The sequence below is a fragment of the Aethalodelphis obliquidens genome, unplaced genomic scaffold, assembly GCF_003676395.1.
Source record: "Aethalodelphis obliquidens isolate GAN/ISIS:26980383/991018 unplaced genomic scaffold, ASM367639v1 scaffold82, whole genome shotgun sequence".
NCBI lineage: Eukaryota > Metazoa > Chordata > Mammalia > Artiodactyla > Delphinidae > Aethalodelphis > Aethalodelphis obliquidens.
Genome location: NW_020838026.1, coordinates 7588520 through 7614871, shown reverse-complemented (window position 1 = coordinate 7614871; position 26352 = coordinate 7588520). Strand labels below are relative to the sequence as shown.

The 26352-nt window shown below is 40.0% G+C and overlaps 1 protein-coding gene across 1 annotated transcript in view; it reads right to left on the bottom strand.

Moving 5' to 3' along the window:
- The window catches only part of CDON (cell adhesion associated, oncogene regulated), a 60531-nt gene extending 35748 nt beyond the window's left edge, over positions 1-24783 (bottom strand). The window contains exons 1-10 of the mRNA XM_027092917.1: positions 24511-24783; positions 22412-22684; positions 20978-21124; positions 19940-20083; positions 19019-19306; positions 16459-16728; positions 11792-12145; positions 7274-7563; positions 5492-5666; positions 3250-3378 (exon numbers count right to left, since the gene is read on the bottom strand). Of these exons, the coding sequence (XP_026948718.1) occupies positions 3250-3378; positions 5492-5666; positions 7274-7563; positions 11792-12145; positions 16459-16728; positions 19019-19306; positions 19940-20083; positions 20978-21124; positions 22412-22684; positions 24511-24658 (2218 nt within the window). The 5' untranslated portion in view covers positions 24659-24783. The remainder of the gene's footprint in view (positions 1-3249; positions 3379-5491; positions 5667-7273; positions 7564-11791; positions 12146-16458; positions 16729-19018; positions 19307-19939; positions 20084-20977; positions 21125-22411; positions 22685-24510) is intronic.
- Positions 24784-26352: the final 1569 nt, after the last annotated feature.

Below are 26352 nucleotides of genomic sequence, written 5' to 3'. Positions count from 1 at the left end.
CAGTATTATGACTACCCTCCAGTCCTCTGTTAAAAGCTAATGGGCAATGAAATCTCCAAGTACAGCACAGAAGGAAGGAAGAGTGAAATAATTTATTAATTTTTTTTTTTTTTTTGCGGCACGTGGGCCTCTCCCACTGCACCACCAGGGAAGCCCCAAAATTCATAAATTTGATAATTAGCTCTGAAACACTGAAAGTTAATGAGTATGATCATTATGACCATGCTATGATTCCTGGCTAAAACAGTGAAGACGTCATTATTACCTGGTGCTTCAAGTCTGACTGTGGTTAAAATTTACAGTAAATTTTCAAAATGATGTGTTACTTAAATGTTTTTCTTTACCCATTCAAGCTACAGACAACATATTCAGCAAACGGTCCACAGATTATATTATTATATTAGCTATTACTATGGTAGCCTATCCATAATCAGTAATGTAGCCATTACTTTTGTAGGAATGCTACTCCAACAAACAGACTGCAAGCAGTAAATAGGGATAAAGCTTAACCAATAATATCAATACTAATAAAAATGGGAGGAGAGAAAGCAGGAAGGCAGGATGCACAGTTAAGTAAACAGACAAGTGCTATCAGGAAACTGGTAATCCACGTGATCACGCACATGACCTTGTAGAAAAAGTGGGTCAGAGAGCTAATGTCTGGCGGTTTTCGGTTAGCACTGCCGAGGGGAGGGTATGTCCTAGTCCCCAAATGGGAAGGTTTCAATTCTGTGGCAGGTGGAAACCTCAGCAGTGAGTTCATCAGTCATTTAAACCGTGTACCTAACACTTCTTGCTGACCAAGCAATCTTGTGGTTATAAGGGGCTTCCCATTTGGTTCCCAAAGGAAAGGATGCAGATAGAAACAATCTGGTCTGTATGACAGTGACATTAAACTGCCCATTTCAGTTTACATTAATCACCTGTGAATTTTGTAAGCGTGAGCTGGTTCTCAAGAGACCAACTCTCCTTTGGCATGCTAACAATCAAGTTTCTAGAGCTAAAACAAGGAGGACCAACTCTGGGCCGTGGTTACATCACTCTGGTGAATTACTCCGGGAGCCCGGTCTCTGTCCAGCCTCGGCCTGGCCTCGAGCAACAACCCTCTGTCTCAACACCTCTTCAATCTGACTACCAATACACAAGCACAAAATAATGTTGCATATGGTACCTGCATGGAGAAAACTGTGGCATTTTAAAAATAAACTGCTTAATGGATAAAAAGAGGAAGATATTCAAAGCAGGCAACTTGGCATGATACTTACTGTATTCCTTTCAAGTTAGAAAGCAATGGAAACAGAATGAATAGAAGTGTTAGTGAATCTCTTTTTTTTTTTAATACCAGATAACCAAACAACTTCCTACGTTGATTCACGTGAGGTTAAAACTCATCAAAGAATACCACAGACCAAATAGAAAAAGAAAGTTATTAGGGGAAGATCTCTACGGAGGAGAATATCATCAATACCTAAAAGAAATAGTGTGTGACTGTTAGGAGACAGAAGAAAGAATACTGCTCTTGGCGTTCAAATATCTGACTGTGAACAGCAGTTCCACCACTTTCTGGATGGTGCGTGACGGTGATCTTTCTGGATGACCTTAGGCAAGCTGCATAACCTCCTTGAGAGTCTCAGTGTCCTCATTTGTAAAATAGCTATGCTACCTTCCTCACAGGGAGGTTGTGAAGATTAAATAAATCACTTCTTTATGGTTATCTCTGCTTGGATAACTCCAAACTCATGATTTCCAGAACAGAATCCACCATCTTCACCTAAAGATTCTTATTACCTATCTTCGTAAATGGTCCACGTTGCCCAAGCCCAAGGCACCATATTTCTTCCTCTCATTCAGTGTAGATTCAACTCCCTTTATCTCTCACCCGTGTCCTCCTTCTCCACTCACACTCCACTATCTTTATTTCTAAGCCTCACCTGTTGCCACTCCTCCTGTCCCGTCTCTAAAATCCTTCAGGCTTCTTTATAGCTTCTGGGGAAAGACTAAATTTTTAAGTACATCATATACGGCACCCACCCACCTCCCCACTGTAGCATCACTTCACACAGCAACCAGTCACGCTCAATAAAATCTCTGAATCTCTAAATGAAATAGAACATGTCATTCATCTGTGTCTGCACAAGGAGGGGTCTCTGCCTAGAACTCCTTCTCCTATTTCTTCATCCAGCGGTAACATTCTTATCTTTGAGGCTTAGTTCAGGACGCCTCTCGTCACCACTGGGCCTCCTTCCTAGCAAGTGAGTGATTTAGATATTTCTCTTTTGACCTCACAACAACAAGGGTGGAATCAAAATCACTGTTGTGGATTAATTTGTCTGTCTTCCCTACTATATTGGTATTGGTTTAATTGTCTGTAACATCCACTATACTGTAAACTTCTCCAAGGGCAAGACTTATTTTATTTCTGCTGCTCCAGCATTTAGTACAATGTGTTAAGTCATAAGGTTTTTGTTCTTCCGATGTCAGTTTTATACCTATGAAGTTGACACTCCTATATCTGCTTAAGGAAGCGGAAAGGTTCCTCAGAAGTAAAAGGACTCAAGAAAAAGCAGCTCATGATATTGAAGATGCAGAGGTGCTCCAGAGGGGTGTTCAAATGTTGTGGCTTGCTTTTGTCTGAAACCAATGCATGGAAGACTATAAAAATAGGGAAGAGAAGCTTGAAAATTCTTAGAGCTCAGCAATAAAATGTTAAGCCTTCCCTAGATCACGAAAAGCACATTATGTTGTAACAGTAGAATTCATGTGTGATTAAGTACTAAAAAGAAGTCTTTTGAAAATTCTACTGCTATGGCATCTAAAAACCGTAAGATATAACAATAATGCTGAGTATGCCATGTAGTCCATTCAATTAAAAAAACTAAATCTTACTCTAGGTACCATCATACATTTTGACAAATCATTTTTTTTTAAAAAGTCAGATGTTCAGAGTTCAAATGTAAATTTGGTTTCCTTGCCAAGAGGAGACAGAAAACTTCCTTTTGTGAGTTATAAAAACTTAGTACCATAACATTTTGAATTTGAGTTTAAATACAAACCATTGTACTGGGTTACCAAGATCTGAATATAGGACATTTAAAAAATGGTTGAAATAGAACTTAAAAGAGCTGTATGGTAGTATATAATCTGAATAGTAAACGAACACCCTGTGCCACTCCACCCCCAAATAATCTGAAACAGGTCAGTTACATCTGAAAACAAGCAAAATGAATAAATGAAGGGTCTTCTCTTTACCTCCACTGTGCCTGGAAGGATCTGTGAGTATCACTCCAAAGTTGTCTGCAGCCTCTGAAACAACAGGGCGCTTAGGGATGCCGACAGGTGGAGAGGAGACCTGAGTGTTTTTGGATGATGTTGTTTTCTCTAGAAAGATATAATAATAATACAATATAATATAAGCATCTATGTATAAGTAAGAAAAGATACTATGAAACTCACCTGGCATATAGATATAAATATATAAACTTATCGTTACAGTGTCTAAAATTAAAACCTACATTGTAATTACTTAGCTAATATGAGGAATTAACTTTAAAAATTACTTTGGCTTTTTGTAGTACCTATGACTAAAATGTGTCTTTCTTCACCAGGCTAGCTTTAATTTACACATAGAGAAAATGACACAAGCGAAAAAGCCAAATGACTAGAGTGAAGGTTTTCAAACTATTCACTCATTTTTCTTTTTACTGTACATATTTCTTACTTCTGACACATAAATTCATTATTTAAGAGCTTCTGTTAAGCTTCTTCATGAGAAAGCTGTCATGTTAAGTTTTAAAATTTCAAGAGGCAAAAAGTGAAATTGGGTGATTGTTTTAAAACTGAAATACCTGCTTACTATTCAGTATTTGTAGGTCAGACTTTATAAACAACTAAGGACTAATTACGGAAGTTAACTCAAAATACATTTCAAATAAGAAATACTCATTATTTTTCAGGCCAGACTCACTAATTAGATGAAAGGGTCTTTTTCTTTTTCTTTTTTTTCGTTTTAATTAATTAATTAATTTTTTTTTGGCTCCACTGGGTCTTTGTTGCTGGGCGCGGGCTTTCTCTAGTTGCGGCGAGCGGGGGCTACTCTTTGTTGCGGTGTGTAGTGGCTTCTCTTGTTGTGCAGCACAGGCTCTAGGTGCGCGGGCTTCAGTAGTTGTGGCACACGAGCTCAGCAGTTGTGGCACACAGGCTTAGTTGCTCCGCGGCATGTGGGATCTTCCCGGACCAGGGCTTGAACCTGTGTCTCCTGCATTGGCAGGTGGATTCTTAACCACTGCACCAGCAGGGAAGTCCAAAAGGATCTTTTTCAAAAGCCAATAGACAATTTCTTCTCAATCATCAGAACTCCTTTTTAATACTGTGCCACCCTAAGAATACTCCTCTCTCCAGTTCCCATCTCTGCTCACTGAAGTCTTTTTGTTCATTTATGGCCAACCTGCAATGGCATCTTTTCAATCAAGCTACCCTCACAAGCTACCCCACAGAAAGACTATCCTCTGGCACCTTCTCTGTAAGTCTTTCCCAGTCCTTGTCAGATCTGGTTTCTCTCCCTATTCCCTTGCCCTCCTCCAGTCTATCCTTACCCTACAGCCAGTATGTCCCATTGAAACACACAACAGATTGTGTCACAACTCTGCTCAAAACCCTCCAAAGCTTCTGGCTCACTCAGGTTCAAAGTCAGTGTCCTTGCAGGGTGGACAACGTACTTAGTGCTTTGGCCACTCTGTCAATTCCCTGAGCGTTCTCCCCTCCCCACGTACTTTACTCCCATCACTACGGCCCCTCAGTGTTCCTAGGGCACACCAAGTACACCCACCCCAGGGCCTTTGCACATGCTATCCTCTCTACTGGGATGTTCTTGCCCTAGATACCCACATGGTTTTCACGCACCTCCTTTAAGTTCTGCTCTGCTCTCAACTACTCATTGAGGAGTTCTCTGGCCACCTGCTCAAATTGTGACAACTGCTATCTCATACACTTCCTATACTATACCCATCCCTTAATTTATTTCTCTTGTTAACACTCACCACCTACTAATGTTCTTATCACGTATCTCTCCCAACTAGAATGGAAGCTCCATGAGGGCAAAGGAGTATTGTCTATTTTGTTTATTGCCTGGCACAGAGAAGCCATTCAGTAAACATTAGCTGAACTGAAATTTTGCCTTGAGTTGGTATTTATGCATATATGTTACCTTTCTTAACAAAGCAGAAGCTCCATTAGGATGGATCTTGTCTTGATCATCTTCATTTTCCCTGCATCACCTACCCTACTGTCTTACCTATAACAAGCCCTCAAAAATATCTGTGAAATACTGGATGGAATAGAAGAATACAACCATCCAAACGTGGCTTCGAAAGTTACTATAAAAGGTTTATTTAGTAGCTCTATAAACAAGAATCTCTACTACCCCAAAAGACACTTATTATTAAAGTGACATCAAGACAGCCAACTCCTTCCACTTAAGGAAGATTATATTCACCTTTGCTGGTTCGGAAGGTGAGCATGGCAGGCTGTCCTTCACCTGCTGCACTCCTTGCCACCATCAAAACTTCGTAGAGACTCGACGGCTCCAGTTCCGTTAAATGGAGCTCATTTTCACTTCCTGGGACTCGAACTGTGTGCCATCTTCCCACCACGCCAACACCACCTTCCAGCTGCTCAAGGGAAAATAAGGCATTTTTTTAAAAAAACGAGATACAGGGCAGAAGAATCTTCCATTCCAACTGGATAAAAACTAGAAATCATTCAATTCCAGATGAATTTTGGGAAGTAATACACTATCAAAAGTGAAAGAGATGTAACACCTCTCCACATTAAGAAATAGAAGGAGCCCTATAGCAAGAACTTAGGGATTCTCACTGTGAAAAGATTCCTGCTCCATTAGCTGCCACTAACTTACGGCCTCAAGCAAGTTATTTGATCACCCAGTTTGTTTCCTTTTCTTATAATGGAAACAATGCTCCTTTCTTACTGGGCTAATGGGAGAATTAAATAAGTATACAATAACATGTATTAATGATAGTATATATTATGCATGATATATGATAAATCAAAATATATATTATGTATGTCTATATGTGTATAAATTATATAATTATTCATTATATATTTCCAACAGTCTTGCTTCATGTCTTGACACTGTTCAATGTGAGCTCGAGGAAACAGAAAGAGATCCAATCCGTTGGGTCTTGATTAATGGAACCAAGAGCCAACATTACATGGGAAGTTTCACGTGGATAAGAATACAAGTGAAACTATCCGCATCTAGAACCATCAGGTTACAAACGGTGAATAAACTCTCAAATATCACCATGTTAATTTTTCCAGATATTAAAAATATTACTATAAGGGGAGGGATGGAGTGGGAGGCTGGGGTTAGCAGATGTAAGCTTTTATATACAGGATGGATAAACAACAAGGTCCTACTGCATAGCACAGGGAACTATATCCAATATCCTGTGATAAGCCATAATGGAAAAGAATATGAAAAAAAGGATGTATCTATAGGTATAACTGAATCACTTTGCTGTACAGCAGTAATTAACACAACATTGTAAATCAACGATACTTCAATAAAAAAATACCTAAAGAAAAAATATTACTGTTAAATGATGGATACCAAAATGTCTTGAACATAGAAAATTATTTTAAATATGAGTGCATCTCCTCCCATTTCATTTACAGTCTCATTAAACAAAGAGGGGAGATTTTTTTTCATTTTGCTTTAATAGAAGACTGTGGATGAAAAACATCATCTGAAAAATCAACTGAGACAATCAAGGTTCATCATAATAAATGACCAAACAATGTAAGGTTTTAATACAATTAAGAAGAGAACTTGAAATGAAAACATTTGTCAGAGATTATAAGGGACAACTTTGTTCAAACAGTTGTTTCTAATAAGAAACTGCTTTTTTACTAAATAAACTGCATTCTGCCATCTCAGAGAGGGAAGGAATTACTTTCTAAAAATTGGTTTATAGAATTTTATACCCAAGGGATTAAAATATTTGATTAAAAATGTCTAGAAGCTACTGGGTTCTTAGAATCCCAATTTGAGGGGAAATTATTTGTACTTCATTCTTACTGCTTTTATAAGACTGGTAAATCCAACATGATTGCTGGCATTTCTCTCCCAAACTCATCATTCTGGGACACTCCTGTTTCCTGCCACTCCACAAATGTGAAAGATAATAAGCATGTGTTATACACAGGATGTGAAGGTGTGGGAAGGGAAAGATGATAAATGAGAAGACATTACCTTTCGATACTTCACAAAATAGGCATTGATGGGCAGCCCGCCATCCTTCCCCGCCCTCCAGACCAGGTTGTACGTATCTGGTGTGTGCGTCTGTGGGGGGCTCAGAATGATGGGGGCATCGGGGACAGAGGTACCACTAGCATTTTTCTCTGATGATGATTCTGTAGCACTGGAATGTTCCTTCAATGGAAATGAGCTCAATAGTCCAGTTTCTGAACCATCACTTTTGTCATTCTGAGTGGGATCAGAAGGTGTGACTATTTCTGCTTTTGTATTTGTTTCAAAAGGAACTGCAGAGAAAGGGAGAAAGAAAAAGAGGAGATAGAAGAAATTCATTATTTCAGGGTCTCTCATACAGTGATCTAACACACTGTCAGCATGGTTTGAGCCCTAGAAGTTAAAGTAGGTAACATTTCAATTTATGATTCATGGAAACATCTAATCTCCAGTAGCCATCTCTTATGCATGAAGGAGCAAATTAATTGTCTGAAAAATCAGTTCTACGATGCAGGAGTTTAGTAGCTGAAAGGACGCCATTCTTCCTTGCTCGACACCAGCATTCCCTCTTTTACAACAGCAATTTGCTAGTGTAACCTCAGAAGATTTTAAGTTGGAGAACAACTTTAACTCTAGTTGGTAAACGAAACACAATGAGTAATGCATTCCCTTGGGAAAAAAGTAAAATAAATAGTAAAGAAAAGGTCAAGAGTCAGGCTATTACCTACTGGGTAGCTAGTCTCCAAAGATACCTCAATATTCACACCCTTGAGCAGTCCCCTCCCACGCTGAATCCCAGCTGCCCTGTGACTCGTTGTAACCGACGCCAGGCCCAAGAGAGGCTGCGCTCTTCCAGGCTTAAGCTTTAAGAAGGCCTGGCACACCTACTATAGTGCTGCCACATACAGATAGATGCCCAAGCTAGCCGTGGAGAGGGGTGATGGGGGGGAGGGAGAGGGGCAGGGGGGAGAGAGGGAGAGGGAGGGGACGTGGGTGAGCACGTATGGTGAGGAGAGAGCAATTTATGAAAACAAACTTCCAGCACAATAAAACCCGAGGGTTGACAGCCTAGTTCCTCTAAAGCACTATTAATACTGGCAATGAAAAGTCTCCTACTTTTGTGGAGGAAGGGAGCTGAGGAAACAACGGCAGAGTTTCTTTTCCACAATGAAGTCGGATTCCTGGTGAAAGGTGGGAGTGTATTAGGAGAGCTACTGCAGTTTCACAGAGAACCGATCAAAAAACAGGACTAACAGTGGCAGGTCGGTTCTCTGGTTCTCTGTTTGTTTAAAAGAGAGAAAAGGTGTCCCAGAAGCGTCCTCCGTCAAAGAAAACAAGAAGCTAGTGGGAAAATAATAGAGAAGAAAACTAATTAAGGTCACTGACACAGCTTCCAAATACTGCTCCTGGAACAGTCGTGTTTATCTAGTGAGTCAGAATGTGGGCTGGATGTGAAGGGTGTGGTGGAGAGCCTGTTAATGAAGAGATGGACTCTAGCAAGTAGAGGCAATTAGCTGTGGCTTAGGGCAGTGGACAAGGACCTTTTTATCATTAGTGTTTCATGGATCCTCTGGGCAGGTCACCACCGGGAAGTGGTATTTGGCTGTAGGAGCGTTTGAATACCACACGCCTCAGTTTATACAGAGGCGTGAGAAAAAATGTTATGCTACAGCCTGTGTCTACTGCAGAAGTATCAAAATTCCACTTGTGTTCAGGCTGCAATGAGACTTCCATAACTTTTATCAAAAAGGGGATTCAATTAATTTTCTTCTACCATTCCGGATAACAGAATTTGAGCACTCACAGATACTAGATACAATTCATAAGGCCTTCACAGTACTTTCCAAAGGTTTTTCACATACATGATCTCAAGTTATCTTCAAAATAACTCTGTGAAATGGTCAGGAGAGACATCTAGCATTTTTTAAGGTAGAATGTTTTTTGAATTGGAAAACAGATTGATAAAACTCTGGCTTTCTAAGTACTATAACTATGGTAATGTCTATGAATTAATGACTCTGAGTTGAAACCAGTTCAACAGGGAACGGAACCAGATCTGCCAAAGTTGTTCCCACTGTGACCACTCAAACCAGCAACCCCACCCTAAACTATTTAGGACCCCAGGCCAACTCCCATTATAGTTTTGAAAAGTTACAACTCACTCTACAAATATTTGTACATCCAGGACCTCAAAAACCCAAGGTCTCTGGAAAGAAAAAAAGGTGGGGGAGAGAGTCATCTTGCTTACCCCCCCCCCTTCATAACAAATAAAGTAAAGGCTGCCAGCATGCTAGAATTTAATAATAAGCTCAGATTCCCATGGGAAGAAGTGGGTTGTTATGTGCTGTTCTGAGCTTTAATAGACTCAGCTAGACTTCAGTAATTACTATAGAGCACGTAAAAGAAGCAACGAAGGACCACTCAGGTAGGATGTAGCTCATGGGGTTACTATACATAAAAAATGGTATTTATCAAGACATAAAATCCTGGGAGTAGGGGGATCTTAAAGATCTAGAAAGATCGAATCTAAACAAGTTATGTATCTTCTAAGGTCTTCAGATTTCTCATATTTAAAGTGAGGGCCTTCCCTGGTGGCGCAGTGTTTGAGAATCTGTCTGCCAATGCAGGGGACATGGGTTCGAGCCCTGGGAAGGGGAAGATCCCACATGCCACGGAGCAACTAAGCCCGTGAGCCACAACTACTGAGCCTGCGCGTCTGGAGCCTGTGCCCCGCAACAAGAGAGGCTGCGACGGTGAAAGGCCGCGCACCGCAATGAAGAGTGGTCCCCGCTTGCCACAACTAGAGAAAGCCCTCGCACAGAAACGAAGACCCAACACAGCCACATAAATAAATAATAAATAAATAAAATTTAAAAAAATAAATAAATAAAGTGAGGCAGTTAGACAACTAGATACTTACCTAGTTCTATCAGCTATGACTGTGATGTCTATGGCTCCCTTTACCCTTTATTTACATAAAATAATCACTTCAGGGGGGTCCAGTGGTTAAGAATCTGCCCTCCAATGCAGGGGACGCCGCAGGTTCGATCCCTGTTTGGGGAACTAAGATCCCACATGGCGCGGGGCACCTGAGCCCGCGCGCCACACCTGCTGAGCCCGCGCGCCACACCTGCTGAGCCCACGCATTCTGGAGCCTGCACGCCACAAATAGAGAGCAGCCTACGTGCGGCAAAGAAGAGCCCGCATGCCACAACGAAAGATCCCGCAGGCCGCAACTAAGACCCGACACAGCCAAATAAATAAATAAATTTTAAAAAATAAAAAATTTAAAAGAAAATCATTTCAGCCAAATGATACCCAAGCAGTGCCTGCATGACAGCTGTCTTACAGCTAACAACATTGAGCAGAGCCACTCCTATTTTTGCTTAGCAGAACAGATATATAAACACACACATACACATACATATACACATCCATATGCGTGTATAAATTTATGCAACACTTAACTACCTTCTTTATTTAAGGATTATTAAGGTCTACTAGTATCAGTAACTATTTCTTCTTCCCTAAACACTACCAGAAGGGATAATTATAATTTAATAATAATTAGATAGTAATAATTGTAACTTAATACGTAGTATTTATTGAAGGCATTCTACTTCCAGACATCATTCTAAGCACTTTACAGGTACAGACTCCTTGAATCCTCACACCAGCCCTATGAGTAGGGCACCCTCACCAATGCCCCCTGATATAAGATTTGGATGTGGATTAAGTCAAATTTGAATTAATTTGAATAATACTGATATTCTATATACCAGTACTCCAAATTAAGTCATCATCACCCAAAATCAGTAAAATATAAAGAATATTAGGGCTTCCCTGGTGGCACAGTGGTTGAGAGTCCGCCTGCTGATGCAGGGGACACGGGTTCGTGCCCCGGTCCAGGAAGATCCCACATGCCGCAGAACGGCTGGGCCCGTGAGCCATGGCCGCTGGGCCTGCGCATCCGGAGCCTGTGCTCCACAACGGGAGAAGAAACAACAGAGAGCCGCGAGCCTAAAAAAAAAAAAAAAAAAAAAAAAAAAGAATATTATATTATACACCCTATTAGAACAATAACTTTGAATACGGTTGAGGCAAATGTACAGATGGGTGTTGTTTGACAGTACACAGGACTCAACATTCCCAATAAAAGCCAACTCTTTAGACTGGATACTATCCTTACTAAGGGCCCACCTGAAAATATTTGCAACGATATTTTCAGCTTAGAAAACCAAAAGTATTAATGCCCCAAAGTCATACCTTGGGCTTGCTCCCAAATGAAAGTGTCCTATAGAACAACTACAAGCTTAACAAACTCACCAGAAGTGGAGACCAAAGTTCATCTGGTTCGCATAAGGCCAAATACCAAAAAATGCAATTCTACATTTCACTGTTGTTGGTAAATACATATATATTTAGAGGTTGCTAGACTCATTGAAATCTACTTCCAATCACTTTATCCCCTACTGTCAAAGGAAACCATTCACCTGGGAAAAGATACTAATGGCAACTCACCAACAGCGAGGACGGCTTCCGACTGTGTGGTGCCGTGTGCGTTTGCAGCTTCGCAGGTATACTTCCCAGCGTGTTCCCGAGTAACAGCCTGAATATACAGAGAGCTTGAGCCAGCCTGGGACATGATGAAGTACACAGGCTCCAGGTCAGAACCCCCAGGTCTTGATAAGTGTGGTTTCCGGGATTTAGATCTAAGAACTTGAGACAAATGGCTGGTTATCAGTCCATGCCTGTCGTACCAACGAATGGCTGGAACTGGCACCCCGGTGGCATTGCAGGAGAAAGTCACGGAGCCTCCAGAGGCCACCTCTGCACTTGCTGGTGCCGTAATTATAACAGGCTTGAGTCCACTGTCTGTTAAAAAAAAGTAATTCACATAAATTAAGAACATTACAGTATCTACAATGCAAAATAATTTCATCCTATTACGTAAATGTTGTGTCGTGCGCAAGTAGCTGTCTTAGAAACATCTTTTATATGTGTGTTTCTAAACAGTGTTTTACATGCAGAACAGTGTGGTGAACATGTGCATTCACTGAAGTAACAGTGCTTGCAATGTTGTTAGCAAGTAGTAATGATCATAGTCATGATTAGAACAAAGATATCTCCTTCCTTGTTAGTTTGCTTCTCGACTTTCACCAAGTAAAGCAGTCAATCAAAAGTAGAATTTTTCATCGTGTGGGCTCCTAGACATTTCCCACATAGGTTGCCTGTGCTTCAGAAAGAAAGGAATGTATATAAAGGAATCCACAGAGAGTTTTCCAGTTTGCATCCTCAGCGCATCTGACCACTGTAAATCCAGAACACGTGAGGCCAAAACCTCAGACTTTAACATGAAAAAGGTGTAAAGAAGTATAAAACTAAATAATAGTCCTTCAAAAAGACAGTCAATTCCAGGGCGCAAAAATCTGATCCCAAAAATCCTGGGAGAAAAACCTGTTCTGAATTACGGTTGACAAACATATTTCTGACCAAATACACGAACAAATTTTTGTTTCTAAACAAGTGGCACCGACTCTTTCCTTCTGGTCTCAGGTATTTTTTTGGGGGGGGGGGCGGTATTCTTAAGTGATCTCACAATGGAATATCGATTACAAATGACATTTTCTCCAGCACATCTTTCTCCTTTTCCAGTCCTACTTCCTGTGTTTGACGAAGTCTATCAACAATGATCAGATTTCTGAAATTTTACTAATCTAAGAACTATAAAATGCTTTCATGGGTCGTAACCTGCATTTCCCTCAGTACTAATGAGGTTGACTATCTTTTCACATATTTATCTGCCACTCATTTTTCCTCCTCTGTCAAGTGCATTTTGTCCATTTTTCTGTCGGATCCTTTATCCTTTTTGTAATGGTTCTGAATTCTTTGTAAGTACTAGGTACTGCTCTTTTGCTAGTTACATATGTTACTAGTATCTTCTCTCAGTTTATTGCTTTGCTTTTCATTTTTAATGGTATCTTTAAAAAATAAGGATGCTTTAATTTTAATGTAGTCATACCAATCTTTTCTTAAAAATTAGCCTAAAATGCCTTGTTGAAAAGTTTTACCCAGATCATATAGATATTCTTCTATATTTTCTTCAAAAACTTTGCCATTTTGCCTTTCATATATAGGTCTTTAATCCACTGGAAATGTGTCTTTGTGTACAATGTGAGTTAGAGATTTAATTTCTTCTCCATTTTGATAACCAATTATCCTACATCAACTCTTGAAATGGATATCCTCCCCTTGGTGATCTGCAATGCCACCTAAGTCAAATCCTTAGTGCAAATCCTTGTTGGTGGTCTCTGTCTTGTTCCAAGAGTCTTATTTGTCTGTTCCTGCACCAATAATACAACACTGTCTTAATTACTATAGATTTTTGTGTATATTCTAATATCTGGTAAAGCAAGGTCCCCACTTTCTTGTTCTTCTTCTTTTAGAGTGTCTTTTAAATTACTTTTTCTGTCTGTTGCTAATTGTAATGGTTAATTTTCTGTGTCAACTTGACTGGGCTAAGGGATGCCCAGATAACTAGCTGTGTTTGTGAGCGTGTTTCCAGAAGAAATTAGCATCTGAATTGGTAAACCGAGTATAGCAGATGGCCCTCTCAATGTGGGTGGGCACCATGCAATCCGTTGAGGGCCTCAGTAGAACAAAAATGCAGAGGAAGCGCGAATTCTCTCTATGAGCTGAGCCATCTTTCTTCTGCCCTAGGACACTGGACATCAGTGCTCCTGGACCTCTGGCTTTTGGACTTAGGTTGAGACTTATACCATCACTCCTCCTCCCACAGCTCAATTGCATCATTGGCTTCCCTCCTTCTCCAGTATGTAGATGGCAGACTTGTCCTCCATACCTGTGTGAGCCAGTTTCTATAATAAATCTCCTCCTATGTGTATATTATAGATCCTCTTGTGTTTTGTTTCTCTAGAGACACCTGGCTAATACACTCGTACATAGAAAGGCAACATTCTTGTTTATTGGTCTTTATCCAGCCACCTTGCTAAAAGCTTTTATTATTTCTAACAATTTGCCAACAAACTATTGAGGATTCTCTATATTGACAACCATAGCAGCTGTGAATGAATAACGACTGCGTTTTCTTTCTCTCTTACCCTTACATCTTTCATTTCTTTTTCTTGTCATTCTGTACTGATGCGAATCTCCACTATGATGACAACTAAAAGAGATCTTAAAGGGAATGCTTAAACATTTCACCATTAAAAGTAATGCTTCCTGTGAGTTTTTGTTAGATATTCTTTATCAAGTTAAGAAAGTTCCTTCTATTTCTGTTTTCCTAAAAGTGTCTATCATAGATACTGAATTATGTTAGATGTTTTTTTGCTTCTATGGAGATAATCATATTGTTTTTCTCCTTTAGTCATTAAATAGGATGAATAATACTTTAAATTTTCTGATTGATTACTGGAATATCTCCTTAGTTAAACTTTATCTTTACTGATCCTATTTTATCTTCATTTTCTATTTAATTGATTTCTGCCCATATCTTTATTATCTCCTTTCTTCTGTTTTCTTTAAATCTATTCTCTTATTTTACGTAGTTCACTAATTTTCAGTTTTACTAGCTTTCTTTTATAAGCATTTAAGGCTATAAATTCTATGTTCCTTTTTCCTATATCCCACACAATTTGACACTCATTATCATTGAAAGAATTTTAAATTTCCATTATGATTTTTGACCCAGCTATTGAGAAATATAATTCTAAGTTTCCAAATACATGCCATTTAAAAATTATTTTTTGTTATTAACATCTAAATTAATTGCACCAAGTTCAGAGAACTGGTCTCTATCATCCTGATTCTTTGAAATTTGAAATATTTATAACTCTCAGACAAAAGATTAATTTCCCTAATATATAAAGAACTCCTATAAATAAGAAAAAAGACCAACAACCTAATTTAAAATGGGCAAAAGACAATGAACAGGCAATACACAGGAAAGCAAATTCAAATGGCCCATAAACACATGATGAGATGCCCAACTTCATTCATAATAATAAAAAATATATAGATCAAAAGGTACTTTTTTTTTTTTTTTTTTTTTTTTGGCAGTACACGGGCCTCTCACTGCTGTGGCCTCTCCCGTTGCGGAGCACAGGCTCAGTGGCTATGGCTCACGGGCCCAGCCGCTCCGCAGCATGTGGGATCTTCCCAGACCGGGGCATGAACCCGTGTCCCCTGCATTGGCGGGCAGACTCTCAACCACTGCACCACCAGGGAAGCCCAAAAGGTACTTTTTTAAAAACCTATCAGATTGGCAAAGACTAAACAGAAATTTTGACACCACCACACCTTGGTGAGGATATGTGGAAACATTGCTAGTGGGAGTGTAAACTAGTAACTATTTTGGAGAGCAGTGATATCTATCAAAATTACCAAGACATACATGCTTTTATTCAGCAAGTTCATTTCTAGGAATTTATGTTAGAGATATTCACACATGTGCAAAATAATCTATGTAGAAGGACATCCATTGCAGACTTCTTGTAATAGTGAAGGATTAGAAACAGCCATCAATGAGGTACTAGTCAAATCATCACAACTATACAACGGAAAACTAAGCAGCCATTTTTAAAAAGAAATGAAAATACTCTTTAATGTACCATATGAGAAGATGTCCAAGATATGTGTGAAGTGAAAAGTTCAAGGTAATTTTTAAGGTAAAATTCAAGGAAAAATTTTTAAGGAAAACTTCAAGGTAATTTATATGAATGCTACCACCATTTAGGTTCAAAAAAAAAAACCAGACATTGTTATTAAATGCACACAAGCTCACATGTTATATGTAATTGATTATATACATGCATACAAGGATATTCAAGAAAATGATAAAACTAGTTAGTTCTAAAGAGAAATCTGGCTGGCTGGGGAACATGAGTGAGACTTTTACCATGTGCTTTTCAAAATTATTCCTTTTCAAAACTATGCGGTATCTGTTGAAAAAATATTATAAAAAAATTTTTTTAATGAGCGTGATTAAATAAGGTTGCTTATTCATGGAAATGCCTACCTGCAACGAGAAAGGAACATGGAAAATGAACACTGCTCTGTTATGGTGATAGGATTATTTCCTTTTCTGTAAAAATGATTTAATTTTTAACCAGAACAAAACCCCATCTGTAAAGTAAAATCTCCTATGATTACATGACCTAAAAGCCTACCGTTTTCAATTTCCAGTCTCCCAGTAGACTGCGTAAATCCAATCCCATTATCTGCTACACACTGATACAGCCCAGAATCTTCCATGGTAACACCCCTGATTTTCAATCCATTTCCCACAGTTAGATGGCGTGGGGAACGACGAATGGGCCGTGCGTTGTGAAACCAGGTACGGTTGGGGGTTGGGTTCCCATGAACTTCACATGTGAATTGCACCGTGGCACCCAGAGACACTGTCTGATCCTGCAGTCCTTTAGAAATGGAAGCATGTTCTAAAAATAAAACAAATAAGAACTAATGAGAACCTACTGTAGAGCACAGGGAACTCTACTCAATATAATGACCTATATGGGAATAGAATCTAAAAAAGAGTGGATTACATGTGTATGTATAATTGATTCACTTTGCTGTACACCAGAAGCTAACACAACATTGTAAATCAACCATACTCCAGTAAAAACTTAATAAAAAATAAAATAAACATAAATTAAAGTCTAGCCCTCAAGATGTACTTTTTAAATTATCACATGAGTCATACAAACTCTCCTCAAGAACTAGTTGAAACCGAATTGTATTATTTCCTCACATTCTCCCATCCACCATGGTCATCAAGAAAAAATTAGAAATGTATTTACTTTCCTCCAATAGGATAAACCATATGTTACTAAAACATTATAGCCTCTTTTTATAGATCTCTCCTCCCACTTAACCACCCTCCGCCAACCCAACAAATGCACACACACATACATACATGCAGAGTTTCTAATCTTTGGCTTCTCTGAGCGTTTGTTCCAGGTGATCTGTTTGAAATAAAGTAATCATTTCCCTGGATTTCACACTACGCAAAAGCCAAAACAGAAGAATGCTTATTTGGAAGTTAAATTCTTTTTATGCTCAATTCTGCTTTGAGGTTACATGTATTCTGGGCAAAAATTTTCCTTTCGTATCCATCAAGTCACTTTTTTTAACATCTTTATTGGGGTATAATTGCTTTACAATGGTGTGTTAGTTTCTGCTTTAAAACAAAGTGAATCAGTTATACATATACATATGTTCCCATATCTCTTCCCTCTTGCGTCTCCCTCCCTCCCACCCTCCCTATCCCACCCCTCCAGGCGGTCACAAAGCACCGAGCGGATATCCCTGTGCCATGCGGCTGCTTCCCACTAGCTATCTACCTTACGTTTGTTAGTGTATATATGTCCATGACTCTCTCTCGCCCTGTCACAGCTCACCCTTCCCCCTCCCCATATCCTCAAGTCCGTTCTCCAGTAGGTCTGTGTCTTTACTCCTGTCTTACCCCTAGGTTCTTTATAACATTTTTTTTTTCTTAAATTCCATATATATGTGTTAGCATACGGTATTTGTCTTTTTCTTTCTGCATCAAGTCACTTATTACCTGGACAGAGTACATCATGTATCGGCATTTGTAACATATGCCCAAATTAAATGACTATGCATATTAATCTAGTCCTAATTAGCATTAAATTTTAAAGCCCACTTGCCATACACTTGTATTAATTCCAGTGTAACCTACGTCAGGCCACTGTTGCACATAAACAGGTGTAGAAGCTTTACAAAAACTATATTTACTATGAAAACTTTTTTTTTCCAGTTTTCATGAAAATCTGTTTTGATAAAGGAAAACATTTTTGCTGCTACACATGACAGTGAGACAGGTAGCTGGAAGAAAGGAATAGCTTTGAGATAAATAGTATATATAGAAATATGGGTGAAAATAACACAAATTTTATGAGCCAGCTAGAGTGAAAGCATTCCAAAAGGGAAAATAAAATGAAATGATTTCTTTTTGAGATGACATTTTCTAGTCAGTACTCTGTCTTAGTTACGATTACTGGACACTACACACTGATACAGCCCAGAATCTTGCATCCTGTTCAATTCCAGTCTCTTTCCTCCACGTCATCGAGAAGGAAGAACCAGCTCTGTCAATAAGTCCCCTACATATGAACCAGTTCCATTCCGAGAGTGCGTTCGTAAGTTCAATTTGCTCATAAGTCCAACAAAGTTAGCTTAGGAACCCTACTAACAATCGGCTATATAGTATAGGACCAGCTACACCACCACTGCTTTTACACTTGCTTCAGGACATCCTGGGCTTGAAATAAAGATACTGTACTACTGTACTCTATATAGTACTGTGCAGTACCCAAAAGCACAGCCACTTGTAGAGGATGCACACACGTGACAATGTACACCAGACACGTGAACTAACTTACGTGATTAGACATGTGAACGCACGTCTGCATCTTTGAAAGTTTGCAACTTGAAGGTTCGTATGTAGGGGACTTACTGTATTGTGTAACCAGGTTGGCGGTGAGGTTCCCAAGAACATCCCAGGTGAAACTCTCTGTGCCACCCAGAAACACTGCCCAACTCAGCAGTCCTTTAGAGAAATGAAGCTCATTTTGGTACTGGGGTAGCTATTTCTAAGGTAGTCTCTATTCCATTTATGGTTCACAAATAGATCTTCCACTCAAACATCAGTTAGACCAGAAAAATAGCCTGACTTGAAAAAACACTTAACAAGTAACATCTTACCAAGTACATTCACCACGTAAGTCACGTGTTTGGTGTCTCCAGACTTGTTTCCCACCACACAGGAGTAGTTGCCGGAGTCTGCCGGATCAATGCTGTCCGTGGCAAGATGCGAATACAACCTTCTCCACTTGCTTCCCGGCACAGCGTCCTGACCGTCCTTCAGCCAGTGCACATGAGAAGCTGGGATCCCACTTACCACACACTCCAGGGTCACAGGGCTACGAGAGAGAACAGCTAATGCCTGTGAAAGGGCGGGGTGAAGAATGTGAAAATCATCTGAAGAAGGGCCTGGAGAAAGAAGGGAAAATAAAAAATCATTATTCTTATGTATTCACTTCCACCCTCTTCCTTAGCAAAGCTGTGAGCTTCCCCATCTTCCCATTTATTCTTCTTTACACTAGGAGGTCCTGTTTGGTAACTAAATCATTTTCAGTTGAGAATTAAATTTAAAAGCCTTCATGATCCTTTAGAGCTACTCCTGAATTAGCAGTTTGGAAATGTTGAATTTCTCAACAAGTATGTGGACTGTTACTTAACTATGCTTTGACTCTTGGTGCTACTACAACTTATCGTATCTCAAAGAGAACAGATAAATATTTTTTTGTAATTCACAGTTAGCCACCAATTTGATTACCCCTGATACAAAGTGATATTTGCTCACTAATTTCTTTTTATTTGAGCAAAGGGCAAAGTTCTCCACATGAATTCTATCCTGTCATCTTGACCAAAATTCTCTTCTAAGAAGTCATTATATTTTTAAAACATATACAGTACTATGCTATAATGCACTTATGCATGTAAAGACTTTCTCATGATAAACAAACAGGATCTGAAAGAAAAAGGAACTCCCACTTCCCAACTTTTTATGAGAAATGCTTCTGAGGACTCTTCCCAGTGACCACGATTCCCCCAAATACTTACGACTCACAAGGAGCTTTTGGCCAATGGGTTCAACTTTTAATTCATGTGTGACAGGATTAAAAGCTGCACATTTATATGATCCCTTGTCCTCTAAGGATACATTCAAAATCTGAAGATTCCCTGATGGAAGGATTAAGTAATTCTCTGAGGAAGGAAGGGAATGCAGTTAGGCCTCTCTCTTTATGAAGGACACAAGTTAAGACTAACAAAGGTTGATAGTTATGCTTTAAATGTAGACGTGACATGAGCAGCAAATAAGCAATCGGGGAAAATCCATTAAATGAAGGAAAAGGAAAGTCAAAGCAGAACAAAAAAAGTCAACAGCACTACAGTAACAGAATCAAACCCATCAGAGCCCCAAGGCAACAGATCACTCCCTGAGAACACCACAGCACAAGAAACATATTTAGACAAAGATACAACGACCGCAGCTGCCACTTTGGGCAAACCCCTGCCTGCAGCACTGACCACCCAGTAGTCATTCACGTCTTCATTCATTTCTTCTCAACAATATGTACTGAGACCCTATTTTCTGCCAACAATGGCCTGTGCACAAGTGATACAACAATGGAGCGAGCAGCTAAAGCAAGCCCTGCACTCATGCTGCCAGTGCTCCGATGCAGGAACAAGGCGGCAGAGAAAGGGACAGATGACAAACCAGCAGACAGTCATGCATATGACACAGGGCTACGGAAAATGAAGCTGAATAAAGTGGACAGAGCAACACAGCACATCATTTCAGATAGTGCCATGAGGGCGATCTTCTCAAAGGAAGTGATATCTGAGTAGATTCCTGAATGAGTTGAAGGAGTGAGCCTTGGGGGTGCGGGGCTGTAATCATTTCTGGACTGTCTTCTATACTATGTTCTATTTCATACTGTAACCATGTGTCTAAACTACTCCACTTGACTCCCAATAGTAGACACAATATATCTTATGTGTTTTTGTGTCTACAGCCCCTAGCACACAGAGCTTAACGGTAGTTGGTTAATCACATTTGTTCTCTGGGTGCCATTGGCTTGTCGTAAGAGGTCTCACCTGTGGAATGTTTCAGCCACTTTCCCCGGATTTTATAGCGCACCTCAGCTTTGGGGTTACTATCTGGTACCTTGCAGCCAATGAAACCAGTACTTTTTTCTTCTGCTGTAATAACATGCTTTGTTGATGAACCAAAATCACCAAGAACTAAAACAAATAAGTAAATAAGTAGATAGATCAATCAATAAATGTAAATTTGAACTCTCTTTCCCAAAGGAAATTGTAAAGCTAGAAACAACATCTGCACCATGGCCATTTGTGGCAGCTAATCCCAGTTCCCAAAGTAGCAGGATCTTTTTATCTTAGAAAGCAGTTGGGGTAGGGGTGCACAGTTGAGAGCTGGGGCTTAGTCATGGCACCCTTTTCCAGAAGACAATGCTTCCAGGAGACTACAAGGCAAGCAAACTGTTCTTGAAACATTAGGGAGAACTATAAAGCCTAATTGTTCCCATTCTGTCAAGATAAATCCTTCTTAATCCAGTCTCTCATCAAAACTCACTTTCCCTATGCATCCTTATTCTGTTAGTAGCTACTCACATGGCAATAAAAGGGTTTCCAAGAATGAACCTAGGATATCAAAAAAAAAAAAAAAAAAAAAAAGCAGTGTATCGTTTGAATTACCTGAATATCCTAACTAGGTCTCAATTTCTCTCGGTTTAAGTTGACTACAGCTGGAGCCTGCATGGAAGGGCTCTTTATTATTGCCAGTGCTGAAAGCACTCTGCAGCCTGCCCCTAGGAATTCAGCCCTCCGGTGTGTGGCTTGGAGCTGTCCACGGGTCACAGCTCTACCAAAACATTTACTCTTCTCAGTTATGACAAACTCACTACTCCTGGGGAATCCAGATTTGTTCTGTAAATAGGGGTGCCCTCACAAAGACGCTTTCCATTACTGGAAGCCATCACCGTTTGAAAGGCAGATGGCTCAAACTTACTAAGAAAACCACACATACCAGATTTTTCCATAAGTTCAATACTCAACATTCCTTTCCTTACAGTTATTTTTCTACCCCACTTCTTTAGCCTGGTTTCAATTAAATACATGAAAATCACTCTGTAATCAAGGCAAATAAAACAATTAGATGTGCAAAAAAGATAAAGGATGGCATGAAATAACTGTCAAAGCGGACAACAGCTTTTTTGGTTGTTGATATTAAGGACTTTTAAATACTCACAAAGAAATTCAGATTCACGTTAGAAAATTGTCCTAACGCTGCACAAAATAATGTCCAGATCCCTTGATACAGAGGAAGACACTAAGCAAGGCTCAAGTATCGTCCCCCAGGTTAAACACACAGCGAGTGTCAAGGCTGGGATGAGAACGCATACGTGTCTTACTCCAAAGCCCACGCTCCTCCAAGTACTCAAAAAAATGCAAGTATTAACAGTAATTTCAGGAAAAAAGCATCTGTAACAGGGACAAAATCAGACTCACCTGCAGTCGATATGGTTGCAGGACCACTCACAACGGCGCCAATGCTATTGTTGGCAATGCACTGGTAATAACCCGACAGGGAGGGGTTAAGAGAAAGGATAGTCAACGTCCCCTGGTGAACCTTAATCTGTTCCACATTTCTGTCCAATCTTTTTCCATTATGCAACCATGAGATACGAGCAGTCACAGGTTTAGCAGAACAATGCAGTACTACAGGTCCACCAAGTTTCTGGACGGCAGACAATGGCTCAGAAATAAAATAAGGTGCCAAGTCTACAAGGGAACAGTCCCCGTGTGCAAAGGGGTGGGGGGAGTGGGAGAGAAGAGGAGACAAGGGGAGAGAGAAAGAAGAGCAAGTTTAATATACTTCATCTGAATCTACAAAACGAAAGGCAATCCCTTACTTTATACGTTATGGTCCTGAGAGCTTGTAAGAGTTCTAGGAACATTCTTATATTTTGGAAGAAAGAAGGCAACATACCAATGGAGAACTTAACAGTTAGGGCAGCACAGATGAGAATCCTTATGATATAAATAAAACAAAATACTAATTCTATAAATGAGAAATGGTAAACTGCTCTTCTAATGAAGTAGCTTTTAAAAAATGGAAATTAAGAATCTGAAAAAGAGAAGATGACTTTCAAAATCAAAAGAATTCTCTTCCATATTACCAACAGGGTTTGACTTTAAGAGCAAATTATTTTCTCAAAATAATTTGACTACTTCCCTTTAATATAAGTAATGTTCAACTTTTAAGAACGCAGAAGTAGAAAGTTAGGAAGCCACACTGAAATACAAAGTCTATCCTTTTGGGGATATGAGGATAAACGGGGTATCAATCGTAATATTTTTATTTGGTGTTTGGAATAGTTTCATTTGTTATGTCTATTCCTCCAGTAACTTGGGGGAGAGGGGTTCTTGCGCTCAAGTATCAAAACAGATCCCTCCCCTCCACCCAAAAATGAGGGCGGGGGACAGGGATACTAATAATCTGGTGTAATAAAATAGTTAAAAGAAAAAAATAATAAATTTCTGAATCTACTTTTATAGGATATTTTACCAGAAATAAAGATTAAAGGAAATGCCTTGACTGAATCTGAGGTTGCTATTTAGCCAAAAAAAAAAACCCAGAAATAAAACCACTAAATCGGGCTTCCCTGGTGGCGCAGTGGTTGAGAGTCCACCTGCCGATGCAGGGGACACGGTGTTCGTGCCCCGGTCCGGGAAGATCCCACATGCCGTGGAGCGGCTGGGCCCGTGAGCCATGGCCACTGAGCCTGTGCGTCCGGAGCCTGTGCTCCGCGACGGGAGAGGCCACAGCAGTGAGAGGCCCGCGTACCGCAAAAAACAAACAAACAAACAAACAAACAAAAACCACTAAATCAATTTTCCCTTACTAAGTTGATTTTCCCTTACTAATTTTCCCTTACTAATTTTCCCTTACTAAGTCTAAGTCCCTTACAGTATTTTTAACAAAGATAATAAACAAACATTACTTAATAAATAAACATCACCGTATTTGTATATACTCCTATATAAATCTTCACACTTATCTAAAATAAAAAGAAATGCATATGGGCCATGAATTAGCCTCAGGCTTACATATACATTTAATAATAAACACATTTAAGCTTTTTAGTAACCCAGAGTTAGGTAATAAATTAGGCAAGATCATGAGAGACCTGGGATTTGAACCAAGTTCTCTCACTCCAAGTTGAGTACTCTTACATACGGATTCTAAAATTCCTCTTTGGTGGTGTGTAGTCAGCATTTTATTCCTATCATAATTTCCAAATTCAGAGATTTGTAACATATCCTCACTGAAAAAAAGCATGTTCGGAAAATATTTATTTTCAAGACAACAAAAGGAATAAATTATACGGACAATGATGGGAAGGCCTGCGAGTGCCCAGAAGCACTCCTAAGAGATCCTTAAATTGCTTAATGAATCAAAGTTTTAAAATCATTCCACTGGTCAAACAAATCTTAGAAACGTCTTTAGAAACCATCACTATCGTCGAAGCATTAAAGTCGAAGTTCTTCACAGGATTGAGATGAGGAAAAGCTTCAGGCCCAAACTACCATTCTTCTCCTCTTACCTGGACTCACGGAAGAGCACAGAATCGGGAGAGTAACATAGAGCAGTGTCTGTAAGGGTCCAGCAACTGGATGCATAGCGCCAGATTGCAGAAGCGGGCAGGACAGACTTCCAGGGCAAAATCCAGGCCTTGGCTTACTAAAAGACATCAAAAAAAAAAAAAGGAAGAATTCTAAAGTACAAAAACAGTTGGAATTTTTTATCTGAATAGCCAGCCCGAGTTATGAACACAGTGGCTGCCCTCTATTTTGAAAGCTCCACATAGACTGCGTCAAATACAAGGCATTCAATGATCCACATCTTCCCAATTCACAAGCTAATCTCTAGACGTTAAATTAAAGTTAGAAATTCTGCTCATTCTTCCAAGATACTAAGACACTTATTTTACACAGAACCAATCGTTCCAAATGAATACATAATGGCCTTTAGCGCCTTTCTCTTTGTACATCTCACAACCATCTAAAACTCAACACAACTCAGATGCATTCCTCCTCTATGTTCCTTAAAACAGAAACAATAACAACAAAATAATAACTAACGTTTATATAGTGCTTGTACGAGCCAGACACCATCTCAGTGCTTTTCATACATTAACTGAACCTTCACGACAAGCCTATGAGTCAGGTACTCCTGGTTTTCTTCCCTTTTTTCAGGTGGGGGACTCATGGATTGTGCAGAGAATACCAGGGGCAGGCCTGTGTGGGGATCGAGTTTGTCTGCAGAAATCCAAAGACCACTGTGGTGAGAGTGGGATGAGCCAAGTAGAGAGCACACGGGAAAGCCGGGCTAGACCCTGCCCAGCTTCAAAGGCCACGCTGAAGGTTTTGGCATTTATTCTAAATGCGATGGCAGACCCTTGGAGGACTTAGAGAAGGGAGGGATGGGATCTCATTATGCTTTAAGGAGATCACTGGCTGATGGAGACTAGACTGAAGTGGGGCCGGGATGGAGGAGGGAGACCAAGTGGGAAGTTACGAGATCGCTGGGGAGAGAGATGAGCACGTGGTGGGTGAGTCCAGTGAGTCAGCTGTGGAGGTGCTGAGGAAAATCACCGGCTTCAGAACATACACTAAAGCTTAAACCAAGCTGATGAAGGTTTGGATAAAAAGTGTGAGAGAGGGCTTCCCTGGCGGCGCAGTGGTTGGGAGTCCGCCTGCCGATGCAGGGGACACGGGTTCGTGCCCCGGTCCGGGAGGATCCCACATGCCGCGGAGCGGCTGGGCCCGTGAGCCTGTGCTCCGCATCGGGAGAGGCCACAACAGTAAGAGTCCCGCGTACAGCAAAAAAAAAAAAAAAAAAAAAAAAAAAAAGTGTGAGAGAAAGAGCTATATCAAAGACAACTCTTAGTTTTTGGTGTAACAGAATAAGTAAAAGTTCTGCTTCCTGAAATGGGGAAGACGAGCAGGGGAAACGGCTGAAGAGGAGGCTGCTCAACAGCTGTGCTTTGGCCATGGAAAGTCTGAGATCTGTGAGGGATCCGAGTACCAGTAACTAGTCGACAGTTGCATATAGGAGTCTGGAGCTGTGGGAAGAAGTCAGAGCTGAAAATGCAGGTGTTACATGTACTAAAGCCTTGGCGCTAGATAAGCACTAAGGAAAATATGATAGAGGAGGAAAGATACTCCAACCTTTAGACACTGAATAGAGGAGAAAGAAGTAATAATGGAGACTAAGAAGAAGTAGCCAACAAAATAAGAAGAAATCCAGGGGCATGTTGCATCTAGGGAGAAAAATGGAAAATATTTCTGGAAGAAGAGAGTAATCAACCCATCTCAAACACTGCTGAGTAACAGAGTAAGATAAGATGGCATCAGAAAGCCATGAAGAAGACCATGGGTGATAT